Source organism: Hemibagrus wyckioides, linkage group LG06, assembly GCF_019097595.1.
Source record: "Hemibagrus wyckioides isolate EC202008001 linkage group LG06, SWU_Hwy_1.0, whole genome shotgun sequence".
Lineage (NCBI taxonomy): Eukaryota > Metazoa > Chordata > Actinopteri > Siluriformes > Bagridae > Hemibagrus > Hemibagrus wyckioides.
The window spans coordinates 21,008,918-21,025,047 of NC_080715.1; the positions used below are offsets into that span (position 1 = coordinate 21,008,918).

At 42.7% G+C, this 16,130-nt stretch overlaps 2 protein-coding genes across 2 annotated transcripts; both read right to left on the minus strand.

Annotated features, from left to right (window-relative positions):
- Positions 1–4,889: 4,889 nt before the first annotated feature.
- LOC131353794 (uncharacterized) lies at positions 4,890–5,719 on the minus strand. Its single transcript, XM_058390869.1, has 2 exons — positions 5,667–5,719; positions 4,890–5,523 (listed from the first exon to the last, which is right to left on the minus strand). Exons 1-2 carry the CDS (start codon positions 5,717–5,719, stop codon positions 4,890–4,892), a joined length of 687 nt encoding a protein of 228 aa, XP_058246852.1.
- Positions 5,720–12,324: 6,605 nt separating this feature from the next.
- LOC131353795 (serine/threonine-protein kinase pim-1-like) lies at positions 12,325–15,669 on the minus strand. Its single transcript, XM_058390870.1, has 9 exons — positions 15,487–15,669; positions 15,303–15,360; positions 14,781–14,878; positions 14,396–14,446; positions 13,701–13,922; positions 13,037–13,193; positions 12,773–12,949; positions 12,535–12,636; positions 12,325–12,335 (listed from the first exon to the last, which is right to left on the minus strand). The coding sequence occupies exons 1-9, from the start codon at positions 15,667–15,669 to the stop codon at positions 12,325–12,327; spliced, it is 1,059 nt and encodes a 352-aa protein (XP_058246853.1).
- Between the last annotated feature and the right edge of the window lie 461 nt (positions 15,670–16,130).

Sequence of the window (16,130 nt, forward strand, 5' to 3'; positions counted from 1 at the left end):
ACAGTTTATGCCCAAATCTCACCATTGCTTCAGCTGATGATCTCATATGAATATAATGTAGACTAGAATTTAAAAACTTCTGCTGTAATCATGAAAACTGACTTCATCCTGAGAATATACTCGTACTGAATATCCTTTTAAACACACGTAGAACGGCTGGAGTTTATATTATACAATTGTATGTTTCATTATATATCAAACGTTCACTTGCTGCCTAATATATCCCACCCACTAACAGGTGCCATGATGAGGAGATAATCAGTGTCATTTCACCTGGCAGTGGTCATAATGTTATGGCTGATCTGTGTATGTATTTATAAATATGTACAGTGGTGGACCGTCAGGGCCAGCAAGGCCTTCTCTTCTGGCCTAAACAGCAGTGATCTGAATCACTGACGTGCATTTTAATATATTTAATATATTTTTCCTTGAATGTGTATTAAATTATTCCCAGTAGTCTATTCTCTACATTTCATAGCTTTTCTCTTGGTTGCGCTGCGTCCAGTAGTGTATATTTATGATGAGTATTTATCCAATCATATTTCAGCCAGTGGCTGACATCATGTGTTGCCAGGGTGAAAGAAATCTGCCTTAAGGCCTTCAGAATCAATAGTGCAGGCGCCCATAGCTTAAAATAAGTGGCAATGAAACTGTTCCATTAACCAATCAGATTTCGAGTTGGCGTTACTGTGGCCATCTAGCAGGCATACGATTATGTCAGCAATTTCCTGTCCTTTGATTGGATAATTGGAGTAGTCAGAGGCAGCCAACCGCACAAATTAAATGAAATATATATATTTTAACTCACAATGGCTGACAGAGGAAAAGAAATCGATTTGGTGAAGGCCAGTGAAGGCCTAGGTGTGAAATGCACGGCCCACCACTGCATATGTACATACATAATTTAAGCTGAGTAGACAAATGAAAATGGTTTTTGATCTGGTTAAATTTAAATAAAAGGGGAAATTATTATACTACAGTTAAGAGTGCATGGTTGATGAGTGCTGATTGTTTTGTTGAGGCCTAGAGCTGAGCTACACTGACAAGCTGCTCCACAAATATAGAGGATCAATGTTCCATAGAATTTTGTTTGTGGGAAAGTTCGATATTTCGTGTGTGTTTATGTACATCATCATAACGTCATAGCGTTTGCAAACCTAATGTAAACGCTTCAGTGGACATGTGTACATAGTACTGAACAACAGGGATGAAGATTTTAGTATTATGTTTAAAATAAATGTAAGCAGAGAGAAATTAATCATTTTTGCAACTTCGGGAAACCTAAAGTGTTTTGGCTGTGGTCAGGAGTGACACAAAGAAAGGGAACAAGTAATAGATAAAAAGCAGGACAGCGGAGAAAACAGTGCACAAACAAGCAGACAGGAAGAAATCAAAGAAAAAGAAAGTAACACAAGGGGTCAAGAAGGAGGAAAAAACACTGAGCAGAAAACAAATCAGATGGAGAAAAAAAAACAAGTTAATGTGAATGAGAACACCAAACAGAGCACGCAACCAACTAACAGTCAAAGTAATGATGAGTGTTCAGGTCCAGAAAACATGATCACAGATGATGCTGATTGTACTCTGGTCAGGTCAGAAAGAAAATCTAAAGCAGGGAACAGTGTTCCTCAGTCAAGAAAGAAAGGAATAGTTGAAATAGAAAAAGAAAAACTAATCAGGAAGCAGAAATGGAATCTAGCAGTGACCGAGACATAAATGCAGAAACAGAAAGTGATGAGGATGAACAAAACAATGATAAACAAATAGGTGGATATAAAGCAAAAGAGATTAAACGATTTGTTCAAAAACATGAAAGGAATCCAAGTACATCAGCACTTCCCCAATAAACAAAACTTAGTGGACTCAGCTACAGCCATCATAAAAGACAAGGACTTTACTCACCAGGAAATATTTAGATTAAAAAAGTTTGTAACCAGAACAAGACAAGATCTGCTGTGTGAAGATGGAGAGAGTGTATAAAACAAACCTTGTAGAAAAATGCTAATCATTTATTTATTTATTTTTATTCATGACTGATTTTTAACATCACTTCCTTAAATATACAGGGAGGAAGGGATGCAAGAAAACAAATAGAACTATAAGAACTAATTAAATTAAAACACACAGATATGACATTTGTACAGGAAACAACCAATGAGAAGGAAGACGATACTAATGGATGGATGATGGAATGGGAAGGAGGAGTAAGTATATTTTTCCATTGAAACTTGGAATTGGAGAATTGGAGATTGTATGGAAGACAAATCTTTTAGTTCAGTGGGCATTAGCTCACTTTTATTTACATCTTATTTACACATCTTTAAACCCTGAAAACATACGAAAGACATCAATAGTATCCACAATAACTGGCAGACTCACATGGGGTTTAGTAATATATAGCAGGATATCATCTGCATAAAAGATATTTTATTGACTGTATTTAACATCATGTCCAAGTTTATCCCATGTCTTCACATAAGTCTTGATTCAGTGACCCATTCCTCTTGTTCAACCAGGGCAAGCAAACCCTGATACATAATATTTATTCATTCCACCATGGATTATTATTATTAGTGTAAGCAAAATAGTTAGAATATTTTAAAATATTCTAACTTTCTTTTTTGCTTACACTGAATCATTTAATACTATATTTTTTATCTCAGAAATTTATGACTCTTGTTGGGTTATTTTAATTTACCCTTTTTAACGTTTCAAACCAGAAATTAGTCATAATTTCTTCTCAGTTGCAAACAGAAAATACATCCTGTTCTTCTCTTTCTACCTCTCCTAATAAGGTCTCTCTATAAGTTCATGCTGAGCATTAGATTAGAAAAAAATGTCTCGAGTCCATGGCCAATCAGAACCCTCCACATATTGGTACAACTGGAACACCACTTGCATGTGAAGTTGTGATTGTATGCTCATAATTCTGAATAAACTATGAGAGATCTTGCTATCTGAAAATCTCACCTTTGTGTCTCTTTGTCAATTCTCCCCAGGCCTGAGAGGGAGCATGCAGTGGAGTGTTCTATAGCTTGTCTCTTGGAACAGAGAAAAAAACCCTCAAATGTTCATGAAAAATAAAAATCAAATAATGGTCAACTTAGAAAAATAAACAAGTCAGAGACCCGATGTGAGGCAGCAATGGTTGCCAGAATGTCAGGGTAAAATGGTAAAAAAACACATAATGCATTACAGTTGGTTGGCATAGATTTTACTGTCAACAAGTGCTTATGATAAATTATTAAATGAATAAGGCCAATTGTAAACAAAGGCACACAAATGTCATGTACATATTCCGTGTTAAAACAGTTTGAACTGATCTAATACCTGTTCAATATACTCAGAAATAAGTAATGAAACCTGGAAAAAACAGCATGTGTCCATATGATGGATAATCCATGGTGGAATGAATAAATATTATGTATCAGGGCTTACTTGCCCTGGATGAACAAGAGGAATGGGCCACTGAATCAAGACTTATGTGAAGATATGGGATAGACTTGGACATGATGTTCGAGAATCTGGAAGCTAAAGCTTGTACTATCACTAGTTCAGCTTGAGGTCTTGCATGTTGTCCACTGTGGGCTGACATGATTCTCTCTGCAGTAGGAAAACATACATAAAACAAATGTTAGATTGATGCAGTGTATGAGCATGTTGCCTACACAGAGAGAAACTGTCTTCTAGTTGTTCAAAAAGTGGTTCAAAGTTGTTAAACTTTGCTCCAATGAACTATACATTGAAGAAGGTACCCTTTAATAGAGTTTTGCAGGTCAGTTTTATGGTTGATGAGGAAAGAGACACATTTCAGCTGAAAGTCATCATAAGCATTTATTTTATGTCTGTTGACTTGAAACCAAAATACAGTTGTCTCCTTTCAAGCAATCAGTCATCACATTTACCACAACACTGACCAATAACCAGTCAAATACATAAAGGTGGTGAAAATTTGCAGCAATTGAATATATTTGACCCCTCCCTGAACCGCCACCTTATTGTGGTGGAGGGGTTTGAGTACCCGAATGAGCCTAGGAGCCATGTTGTCAGGGGCCAAGTGCCCCTGGTAGGGTCTCCCAAGGCAAACGGGTCCTAGGTGACGCGTCAGACTAAGAGTGGTTCAAATCCCCCTTATGAAGAAAAAGAAAGCATGGACCGTTACCAACCCCTGGACGACCCAATCCCTGGTTAAAGAATCTGGCTCTTGGGACATGGAATGTCACTTCACTGGGGGGAAGGAGCCTGAGCTGGTGGGGGAGGCTGAGCGGTACCGGCTAGAGATAGTCAAGCTCACCTCCACGCACAGCCTGGGCTCTGGAACCCAACTCCTTGAGAGAGGTTGGACCCTCTACTACTCTGGAGTACCTCATGGTGAGAGGCGGCGGGCTGGGGTGGGCTTGCTTATAGCCCCCGAGCTCAGCCGCCATGTGTTGGAGTTTTCCCCAGTAAATGAGAGGGTGGTTTCCCTGCACCTTCGGGTGGGGGATAGGGGCCTCACTGTTGTTTCGGCTTACGGGCCGAACAGCAGTGTGGAGTACCCAACCTTCTTGGAGACCCTACGAGGGGTGCTGGAAGGTGCCCCGACTGGGGACTCCATAGTTATACTGGGGGACTTCAACGCCCATGTGGGTAACGACAGTGTTACCTGGAGGGGTGTGATTGGGAGGAACGGCCCCCCTGATCTGAACTCAAGTGGTGTTCTGTTATTGGACTTCTGTGCTAGTCACAGTCTGTCCATAACGAACACCATGTTCAAGCATAAGGGTGCCCATCAGTACACGTGGTACCAGGACACCTTAGGCCGGAGGTCGATGATCGACTTTGTGGTCGTGTCATCTGACCTTCGGCCATATGTCTTGGACACTAGAGTGAAGAGAGGGGCTGAGCTGTCAACTGATCACAAACTGGTGGTGAGTTGGATCCGCTTGCAGAGGAGGATGCCGGACAGACGTGGCAGACCCAAACGTATTGTGGGGGTCTGTTGGGAACATCTGGCTGAACCCTCTGTTAGGGAGGTCTTCAACTCCCACCTCCGGGAGAGTTTCGACAAGATTCCGAGGGAGGTTGGGGACATTGAGTCTGAGTGGACCATGTTCTCCTTCTTCATTGTTGACGCAGCTACCAGGAGCTGTGGCCGTAAGGTCTCTGGTGCCTGTCGTGGCGGCAATCCCCGAACCCAGTGGTGGACACTGGAAGTAAGGGATGCTGTCAAGCTGAAGAAAGAGTCCTATCGAGCCTGGTTGGCTCGTGGGACTCCGGAGGCAGCTGATGAGTACCGGCAGGCCAAGCGAGCTGCAGCCCGGGTGGTTGTGGAAGCAAAAACTTGGGTCTGGGAGGAGTTCGGGGAGGCCATGGAGAAGGACTATCGGTCGGCCTCGGGGAAATTCTGGCAGACCGTCCGGCGCCTCAGAAGGGATAAGCAGCTCTCTGCCAGCACTGTGTATGGTGCTGGTGGAGAGTTGCTGACCTTGACTGGGGATATTGTCGGAAGGTGGAAGGAATACTTCGAGGATCTCCTCAATCCTACTGACACAACTTCCGTAGAGGAAGCAGAGGCTGAGGACTCAGAGGTAGATTCATCCATTACCCAAGCTGAAGTCACTGAGGTAGTCCAGCAGCTCCTTGGTGGCAAGGCGCCAGGAGTGGATGAGATTCACCCTGAGTACCTTAAGTCTCTGGATGTTGTGGGGCTGTCTTGGCTGACACGTCTCTGCAACATAGCGTGGCAGTCAGGGACAGTGCCTCTGGACTGGGCGACTGGGGTGGTGGTCCCTCTTTTTAAGAAGGGGGATCGGAGGGTGTGTTCCAACTATAGGGAGATCACACTCCTCAGCCTCCCAGGGAAAGTCTATTCCAGGGTACTGGAGAGGAGAGTCCGTCCTTTAGTCGAACCACGGATTCAGGAGGAACAATGCGGGTTTCGTCCTAGTCGTGGGACACTGGACCAGCTCTATACCCTTCACAGGGTGCTTGAGGGTTCATGGGAGTTTGCCCAATCAGTCCACATGTGTTTTGTGGACTTGGAGAAGGCATTCGACCGACTCCCTCGTGGCATCCTGTGGGAGGTGCTCTGGGAGTATGGGGTCCGTGGCCCTCTGTTAAGGGCTGTTCGGTCTCTGTATGACCGGAGCAGGAGCTTGGTTCGCATTGCCGGCTGTAATTCAGATCTGTTCCCAGTGCATGTTGGACTTCGGCAGGGTTGTCCTTTGTCACCGGTTCTGTTCATTATTTTTATGGACAGAATTTCTAGGCGCAGCCAGGTGGTGGAGGGAGCCAGGACTTACAGCATGTGCTGGGGCAGTTTGCAGCCGAGTGCGAAGCGGCTGGGATGAGGATCAGCACCTCCAAATCCGTGGCCATGGTTCTCGACCGGAAAAAGGTGGTTTGTCCCCTCCAGGTTGGAGGGGTGTTCCTTCCTCAAGTGGAGGAGTTTAAGTATCTCGGGGTTTTGTTTACAAGTGAGAGAAGGATGGAGCGTGAGATTGACAGACGGATTGGTGCAGCAGCAGCAGCAATGCGGTCTACATACTGGTCTGTTGTGGTGAAGAAGGAGCTGAGCCGAAAGGCGAAGCTCTCAATTTACCAGTCAATCTACGTTCCTATTCTTACTTATGGTCATGAGCTTTGGGTCATGACCGAAAGGACAAGATCCCGGATACAGGCGGCCGAAATTAGTTTTCTTCATAAGGTGGCAGGGCGTTCCCTTAGAGATAGGGTAAGGAGCTCCGTCACCCGGGAGGAGCTCGGAGTAGAGCTGCTGCTCCTCTACATCGAAAGGGGCCAGTTGAGGTGGCTTGGGCATCTGTTTCGGATGCCTCCTGGACGGCTCCCAGGGGAGGTGTTCCGGGCATGCCCAACCGGGAAGAGACCCCGGGGAAGACCCAGGACACGCTGGAGGGACTATGTCTCTCGGCTGACCTGGGAACGCCTTGGAATTCACCTGGAAGAGCTGGAGGAAGTGGCTAGGGAGAAGGAAGTCTGGCTACGGATAAGCGGGAGACAATGAATGAATGAATGAATGAATGAATGAATGAATATATTTGAAATCTGCTACTAAATAGCTAATAAGAAATGTAAATACCAAAGCAAAACAGTTTTTTTCTAATACCAAAGAAGAATGAAAAAAGTAAAATCTATGAAAAGAATTTTAATCTATGTATGAAAAGTTCAGTTGCTCAAGATTTGGTAGTCAACTACCAGATATACCAGCCACTGAACTCTGATCAGTGTTGTAGCAAGTAGCAAGTATGCTAATTGTTTGTGTGAATGAAGGTATCTGTGTATTTATGTCAAAAGTCCACAGGGGTGAAACAAATGCTGATGATACTAAGTGCTTAAATGCATCTGTTTCTAGCTGTTACCCTGATATTCAATTATAAAAGTGATCTGCAAAACTATATTTCAGAGTGTATCATTTACCCTGCTAAGCCTGAGGGAAGTTGTGCTTGAGTCTACCACTGCTTACCTCTAATTAGCCTCGTGAAGGGGTCCAGGGTCACTGGTGTGGGAGGGGGATAGCTGGTGTAATTAGCTTCAGTTGTGGGTAACTAGTCAAACGAGCAAGAAGGTATAAGTAGTGGTTGCGCTGATGCGTGAGGAGTTTGGTTTGTTACCGAAGGTATGCTTAATGTGCAGCCTTTTCTCCCTCTTACACCTTTTCATGCAGGGTGATTATTTGATGGTGTTTCCACACATGGTGGGAAAGAGGGGCAGAAAGTATTTACTGTTGCAGTACCTCTGAGGGGCTGACAGCTGTCTATGATCGTTGAATAACTGTATTTTCTATGTATTCGGAGTTTGGTCATGAGATTGAGCACCGAGACTTGGTAGCTGGTTTACTGCACTGGACTTTCACTAAAGGGCAGACCAGCCACTGTTTATCTATTTAGTCGTATGTCCTGTGTTTATTTTTCATTGACTTGTATTAAATATTATATTACTTTGATTATCTGTGATTCCTCTCCTCAAATTACTTGTAGTGTATTGTGGTTTTGTACAGGGCTGGGCCTGCATCGACGCTTCGCCTCCTCTGGTGTAGGTGATCCCTGTGGGGTGGCACAAGCTGTGTGGTGTGTATCAGACTGTTGGCACTGTGCGTATAAGATTGGTTTGGTTGCAGTGCATGCTGTGGGTGTTCTTTCTTTCTTTTCTCTCTTACATCTGGTGCATGCAAGCAGGCCCAACCCTTCTTGGAGTCTTGAGGAGAATTCTTTTTTTATTCTTATGGTTTTACTATTGACTTTAAGTTTCCCGAGGTTGCAAAAATGATTAATTTCTCCCTGCTTACATATATTTTAAACATAATACTCAAATCTTCACCCCTGTTATTCAGTACTATGTACACATGTCCACTGAAGCGCATGTGACAGTCGGGAACACTTTAAACCTGTGCGTTTACGTTAGGTTTGCAAACACTGACGTTATGATGATGTACATAAACACACATGAAATATCGAACTTTCCCACAAACAAAACTGAGGAACTTTGATCCTCTATATTTGTGGAGCAGCTTGTCAGTGTAGCTCAGCTCTAGACCTCAACAAAACAATCAGCACTCATCAACCATGTACTCTTAACTGTAGTATAATAATTTCACCTTTTTATTTAAAGTTAACCAGATCAAAAACCATTTTCACTTGTCTACTCATCTTAAATTATATATGTACATATGTATAGATACATACACTGAGCAGCCATAACATTATGACCACTGCCAGGTGAAATGAATAACCCTGATTATCTCATCATCATGGGACCTGTTAGTGGGTGGGATATATTAGGCAGCAAGTGAACGTTTGATATATAATGAAACATACAATTGTATAATATAAACTCCAGCAGTTCTACGTATGTTTAAAAGGATATTCAGTACGAGTATATTCTCAGGATGAACTCAGTTTTCATGATTACAGCAGAAGTTTTTTAATTCAAGTCTACATTATATTCATATGAGATCATCAACTGAAGCAATGGTGAGATTTGGGCATAAACTGTTGATAGGAAGTGCAGATTTTTAAGCTATCCATGTGTGTTCATCCACAGCAGCAGAAGTTGAGTCATAAATGCAGACATATCAAAAAATATGATATTGAATGAAAGCAAACAGCAGCCAGTTAGGAATAATGATAATTTATTTACAGGAATTTATTTACAGTAATTCAAATGTATTTACAGAAATTCTAATTTATTTACAGGAATATATTTACAGTGATTCTAATAATCTAGCCATGGGGTCACAGTCTAGTGACTTCTCTGCCGGTCCCAAGGGCATCCGGTGTAAAACATTGCCAAATTTAACCATGCGAATAGTCAGTACTCTGAATTTCATACCGGATCGGTCGAGGCCCGGGTTAACAACGACCGCCATCGGTGCCGTTGACCTACAGGGCGGCGGTGGAAATTGGGCTACTGTTGGTCGAAGAAGTAGATGAGGGAGGAGAGTGTGCAGACAGAGAGAGAAGAGGAAAGGTAAAAGTGTGGGACTGAGAATAGGAACTCAATGTTGGTACTATGACAGGGAAAGGTAGAGAGCTGGCTGATATGATGGAGGAAGGAAGGTGTACTGTGTGTACAGGAGACCAGGTGGAAGGGTAGCAAGGCTCGTAGTATAGGAGCAGGATTCAAGCCGTTTTATTATGGTGTGGATAGTTAGAGAAACGGGGTAGGTGTGGTCCTGAAGGAGGAGTTTGTGAGGAATGTTCTGGAGGTGAAGAGAGTGTCGGACAGGGTGAGGAGTCTGAAGTTAGAGGTTGAAGGGGTGATGTTGAATGTTGTTAGTAGTTATGCCCCACAGGTAGGTTGTGAGTTAGAGGAGAAAGAGAGATTCTGGAGTGAATTAGATGAGGTGATAGAGAGTATTCCCACGGGTGAGAGAGTGGTGATAGGAGCAGATTTTAATGGACATGTTGGTGAGGGGAACACAGGTGATGAGGAGGTGATGGGCAAGTTTGGAGTTAAGGAAAGGAACCTTGAAGGACAGATGGTAGTGGACTTTGCTAAGAGGATGAACATGGCGGTGGTTAGCACTTATTTTCAGAAGAGGGTGGAGAGCACACAAGAGTGGAGGTAGGAGCACACAGGTAGACTACATCCTATGTAGAAGAGGCAATCTGAAAGAGATTAGTGACTGTAAAGTGGTAGTGGGAGAGAGTGTAGCCAGACAACATAGGATGGTGGTGTGTAGGATGACTTTGATGGTCTGTAAGAAGAGGTCAGAGATAGAGAAGAAAACCAAGTGGTGGAAGCTGAAAAAGGAGGAATGTTTTGAGGAATTTAGACAGACGTTGAGGCAGGCTCTGGGTGGTCAGGTAGTGCTGCCAGATGACTGGGAAACTACAGCAGAAGTGATCAGGGAGACAGGAAGAAAGGTGCAGGGTGTGTCATCTGGAAGGAGGAAAGAAGATAAGGAGACTTGGTGGTGGAATGAGGAAGTTCAGGATAGTATTCAGAGGAAGAGGTTAGCCAAGAAGAAGTGGGACATGGACAGGACTGAAGAGAATAGACAGGAATACAAGGAGTTACAGCGCAGAGTAAAGAGGGAGGTGTCTAAGGCCAAGCAGAAGGCATATGATGAGTTGTACACTAGGTTAGACACTAGAGACGGAGAGAAGGACTTGTACAGGTTAGCTAGGCAGAGGGATCGAGATGGGAAGGATGTGCAGCAAGTTAGAGTTATTAAGGATAGAGATGGAAAGGTGCTCACAAGTGAGGAGAGTGTACAGAGGAGATGGAAGGAGTACTTTGAAGACCTGATGAATGAGGAAAATGAGAGGGGAAGAAGAGTAGAAGAGGTGAACTCTGTGGAACAGAAAGTAGATAAGATTAGAAAGGATGAAGTCAGGAAGACTTTGAAGAGGATGAAAAGTGGAAAGGCAGTTGGTCCTGACGACATCCCGGTGGAGGTCTGGAAGTGTCTAGGAGAGGCAGCAGTGGAATTTTTAGCTAGTTTGTTTAACAGGGTTTAAGAGAGTGAGAAGATGCCTGAGGAATGGAGAAGAAGTGTATTAGTGCCGATCTTTAAGAATAAGGGTGACGTGCAGAGTTGCAGCAACTATAGGGGGATAAAGTTGATGAGCCATACAATGAAGCTATGGGAAAGAGTAGTGGAAGCTAGGTTAAGGAAGGTACTGGAAATTTGTGAGCAGCAGTATGGCTTCATGCCCACAAAGAGCACAACAGATGCAATTTTTGCTCTGAGAATTTTGATGGAGAAGTATAGGGATGGTCAGAGAGAGTTGCACTATGTGTTTGTAGACTTGGAGAAAGCGTATGACAGGGTGCCAAGAGAAGAGCTGTGGTACTGAATGAGGAAGTCAGGAGTAGCAGAGAAGTATGTAAGAGTGGTGCAGGACATGTATGAGAGGAGCAGGACAGTGGTGAGGTGTGCTGTAGGGCAGACAGAGGAGTTCAAAGTAGAGGTGGGACTGCATCAGGGCTCGGCTCTGAGCCCCTTCCTGTTTGCTATGGTGATGGACCAGTTGTCAGAGGAGGTCAGACAGGAGTCTCCTTGGACAATGATGTTTGCAGATGACATTGTGATCTGTAGTGAGAGCAGGGAGCAGGTGGAGGAAAACCTGGAGAGGTGGAGGTTTGTGCTGGAGAGAAGAGGAATGAAAGTCAGTTGTAGTAAGACTGAGTACATGTGTGTGAATGAAAGGGAGGGAAGTGGAACAGTAAGATTACAGGGTGAAGAGGTGAAGAAGGTACAGGAGTTTAAGTACTTGGGGTCAACAGTCCAGAGTAATGGAGAGTGTGGGAAAGAGGTAAAGAAGCGAGTGCAGGCAGGTTGGAATGGGTGGAGAAAGGTGTCGGGAGTTCTGTTTGATAGAAAAATTTCAGCAAGAATCAAGGGGAAGGTGTACAAGACAGTGGTGAGACCGGCCATGCTGTATGGTTTAGAGGCAGCGTCACTGAGGAAGAGACAGGAGTCAGAGCTGGAGGTAGCAGAGCTGAAGATGTTGAGGTTCTCTTTGGGAGTGACAAGGTTGGACAGGATTAGGAACGAGTACATCAGAGGGACAGCTCATGTTGGACGTTTGGGGGACAGAGTTAGGGAGGCCAGATTAAGATGGTTTGGACAGAGGAGGGAGAGTGAGTATATTGGTAGGAGAATGTTGGACATGGAGCTGCCAGGAAGGAGGCAAAGAGGAAGGCCAAAGAGGAGGTATATGGATGGAATAAATGAGGATATGAAGCTAGTGGATGCAAGTGTTGAGGATGCAGAAGATAGGGATAGGTGGAGAGAGATGATTCGCTGTGGCGACCCCTGAAGGGAAAAGCCGAAAGAAGAAGAAGATTTACAGTGATGTTCTGACACAACATGGCCTATTCATCATCTGTGGAATAAAAACATGTTTAAATTAATATAGAGTATTGTAGAACATAATGTTTCCTTATTTGATTTCTTGTTCAATTCATGTTTCTGTCATGAAAATAAAATTACATGAGACTTTATTAAAGAAGAATGCAGTAGTGTTCTAGATTATATTCTATGTTAGTTCATTTTAAGTAGATCTGATGTTTTACCTGGCTAACCTGAAAGGCCTTCTGTGAACCACCCATGTTTACTGATCTGCCTCAGGCTTGGTCTTTTGGTGGGATCTTGCTCCAAGCACCAGTTGATCAGATGGCGGCAGGCTGTGTGGGCAGTGATATGAAACAGACAGAAATTTAGTCACAAAATTTTAGTCAAAAAACTTCTGCTTGCAACTTCACTATCATTTTTCTCAGATTTGTTGTAATATCTCAAAATGCTGTTTTTATATTCTCTCACATTCAGACAGGCCAGGTATGAAATTGAGGGACCCAGCAACAATTTCCTCCTCATTACTGAAGGGCATTTCTCCACAGACTAAGCTGTATAGGAGAATGCCAAGACTCCAGACGGTAGCATGGTCGGCGTAGTACTGTTGTTGTTGGATCCATTCTGGAGGCCAAAAATCTGGAGTTCCTGAGCAGAAGAGCAACAACAACATCAGTAAGATCACAACTTAGATATTCCTTTAATTCTGTGCAATATCTGGTGATGAGCAATTACCTGCATATTCCTCGTAGGGCGTGTCCTGCCACAAATCGCCACAGCCAAAATCGATCAGTTTTATGTCCAGGGTGTTGGAGTTGAAAAGAAGGTTTTCCGCCTTGATGTCACGGTGGAAAACCTTCCGACTTTGGCAGTAGCGGGCAGCCTCGACCACCTGCAGCATGAAATAATAATAATAATAATAAAAAATACCATCAGTCATTGAACACTAAAGAAAACTCTCAGGATCAAAATCAAACGAGCTCAATTAAATTTCCTCTAAACACAACTAGTTAGATGACTGTAACTATGTACTATACTCTAAAAAGAACAACCAGTCTCAGCAAGACTGGACCCTTACAGCCACATCACATAGTCACAGCCACACCATACATCAGTACCCCTAAATAAACAGTTCAATCACACACGTATCTAAATTACACACACAAACAAAATACAAATGATGCCTTTGTGGATTGTTTTTCTTAGTATTACTAACTTCACCATTATTATTTGCATTTGTGCATCACTTTGTGTTCTCCATTTTTATGGGATTTTTACTTTGTGAAGCATCTGATAAAGCTAGCAAACATGTTATCACGAGTCAATCAAGAACAAACAAATCAACAGCAAACAAATTCTTTAGTTATCCAAAGAGGGACCATAGTGAAAGATGAATCACCTGCAGCATGATCATTTTGGCCAGCACCTCACTGAGTGTGCCTCCTTCACTCAACAGTAGCTCATATACGTCCATGCAGGGGATTGGTCTTTCCAGGACTAACAGGAGGCTGTTGTCCATTTCAAACCAATCCACAAGCTGCAGAACGTACTGGCAGTGAGGTGGCTTTGACAGCATTTGCATTAAAGCCACCTCTAGATGGAGCTTGCAGGTCTCGCCAGGCTAGCAATAAAAAAACCCCATAAAATTAGCATAGTTTCATAGTTTTCAGTATATGAAACCTAGATGCTGCTGTGAGCTAAGACTAATGTGACTGAACTGAGGAGAATTAGACTTTGAAAGAAAGATATTTGCAGAATATGGATGTTATGTTGGATGTGTTATCATGGTGAAAGTACGCTAGTTTGAAGTGTCAGTTACCTTTAGCTCACATTATATTACTTGTTCAATTTATAATGAATATGTTGTTGCTTATATATGATTTGATATAATCTAGTTATTGACCCTAACTATCTGATTGGAGTGGGGGTGTTGACTTATGAAAGTAGTCAGGAACAGTGACTAATGCAGCATCTAGGATTCTTATACTGAAAAATGACAGCAAGTTGCATTCGTTTTGCATAGTTTTGGTCTTTAAAGAAATTGTAAACAGGACTTTATTGCTACTATCACAGCAGTCAAGTAAGGTTACTTACAGCTGTGATGTACAGCTCCGAGCCATCCTTACGGATGTGTTTAATGGCGACCTACAAACAAAACAAAACAAACAAATGGGAACGAGCCTTAAGCATTAAATCTATCTAATCTTATCTGATCTTATCTTATGAAAAACAAAAAAAGTATTTCAATAATCCTCTTTTCAAAAAAACAATGAGGACTTGAATCCTGTGAAGTAAACCTACAAAAAAGGGATGCCCTACAATGAAATTACGACCTTATTATAGATTTAAATCACCAGAGAAAGTTTTTGGAGCACATGCAGAAATCTGGACAATGCTCATGTCATTAACCTCATTAATGCTCTACAGTTCATGTATTGTGTTGACCAGTGCAATCTGCAGGATTTGCACAGGCATTTACCTGCTGTCCATCTTTCCTACGAACTCCTTCGTACACTGATCCAAAGCCTCCACTCCCCAGCAGATTTCCGATGGTGTACAGATCGAGAAATCTCTGTGCTAAAGAAAACAAATAAAGAAAGACACGAAATGAGCCTCGTGTTTGTTGTCCTCTTCTGTGTGTATGTAGCGCGCTGAGTTAGCATTAACGTAAGGGATCGCTCGCCTAACTCAAGATGCAGCAGAAATCACACGAAGCTCACACAGGTCGCATTTCACATCTCGAGGGGTTTTTAATAGCAACAGCGTTATTTATTTAAAGAAGACAACTTAAATGAGCAACAGAAATGAAAATAAAAAGATCGGAGCCGCACACATGCTGTACTCGCGGCTCAGGTGACTGCAGACTGACCACAACAAAAAACAAAAATGGCGCTCTGCTCTTAAAGGAGCCACAGCTTATTTCACTCGTTACAGGTGAAATGGTCAGTAATAAATCAGTGGTTTATTTCATGTATTTAGTTCAATCATTTGTCTTACATACCCTTTGGATCACTGAGGAATTCCAGACAAGCAGGATGTAAAGTGGGCACCTCTTGGACCTGAAATATCCAATATCACCTTTACAAAAGTATTCTCTCACATTATTTGTACATACATATTGCTACAGCAGCGTTTGGCTCAAGTATAAAAATAAGATATAACTTGAATTAAAAAGAGTTTATTACCTCGTCGTCCACATCCCAATCCTCAGACTGGATGTCTTGGTAGGTTGTGAACTTTTCAGGCATCGGGGTGTCATCTGCCTCTGAGTCCAAGTCCCACATCTCAGCTTGCAGCTCCGTGAAAACGGGCATTTCAGCTGTATCCTGCGATCGGTGGTAGTCCATATCCCACACTAGGTCCATCATCTTCAGGAACGATGTATTTATTTCAAGAATGCAGCACTTTCCAAAATCAGATAATCCTCTCTGGTCAGCGCGTGTGTTGTTCTGTTTAAAAAATAACCGTTGCCATGGCAATGACGCAAACTTCATTACGTCTTAAATTCTAAAAAAAATATAGTCTAATCAGTCTGAGTGAAGGACATTAGACCACTTATTTTTTCTTGTAAATATTAGACATCCGACAGACAAGTAAATCTGACTTGTGACTCTCTGGCATATTTACTCGAATTAATAAAGTACTTGAAGCAAATTGTAAAAAATCATGTAAAATTTACGCCGTCTTGAAGCGAGGAATCTGCGCATGCGTGGAAAGTAATGCCGCGATGATTCAAGGCTTCTCCATCAGTTCTCGAAGGGTAAGTACTATTTAAAACCGCATTATATTACGGATTATTAGATTTAATTTATTAAAGAAATGGCATTTC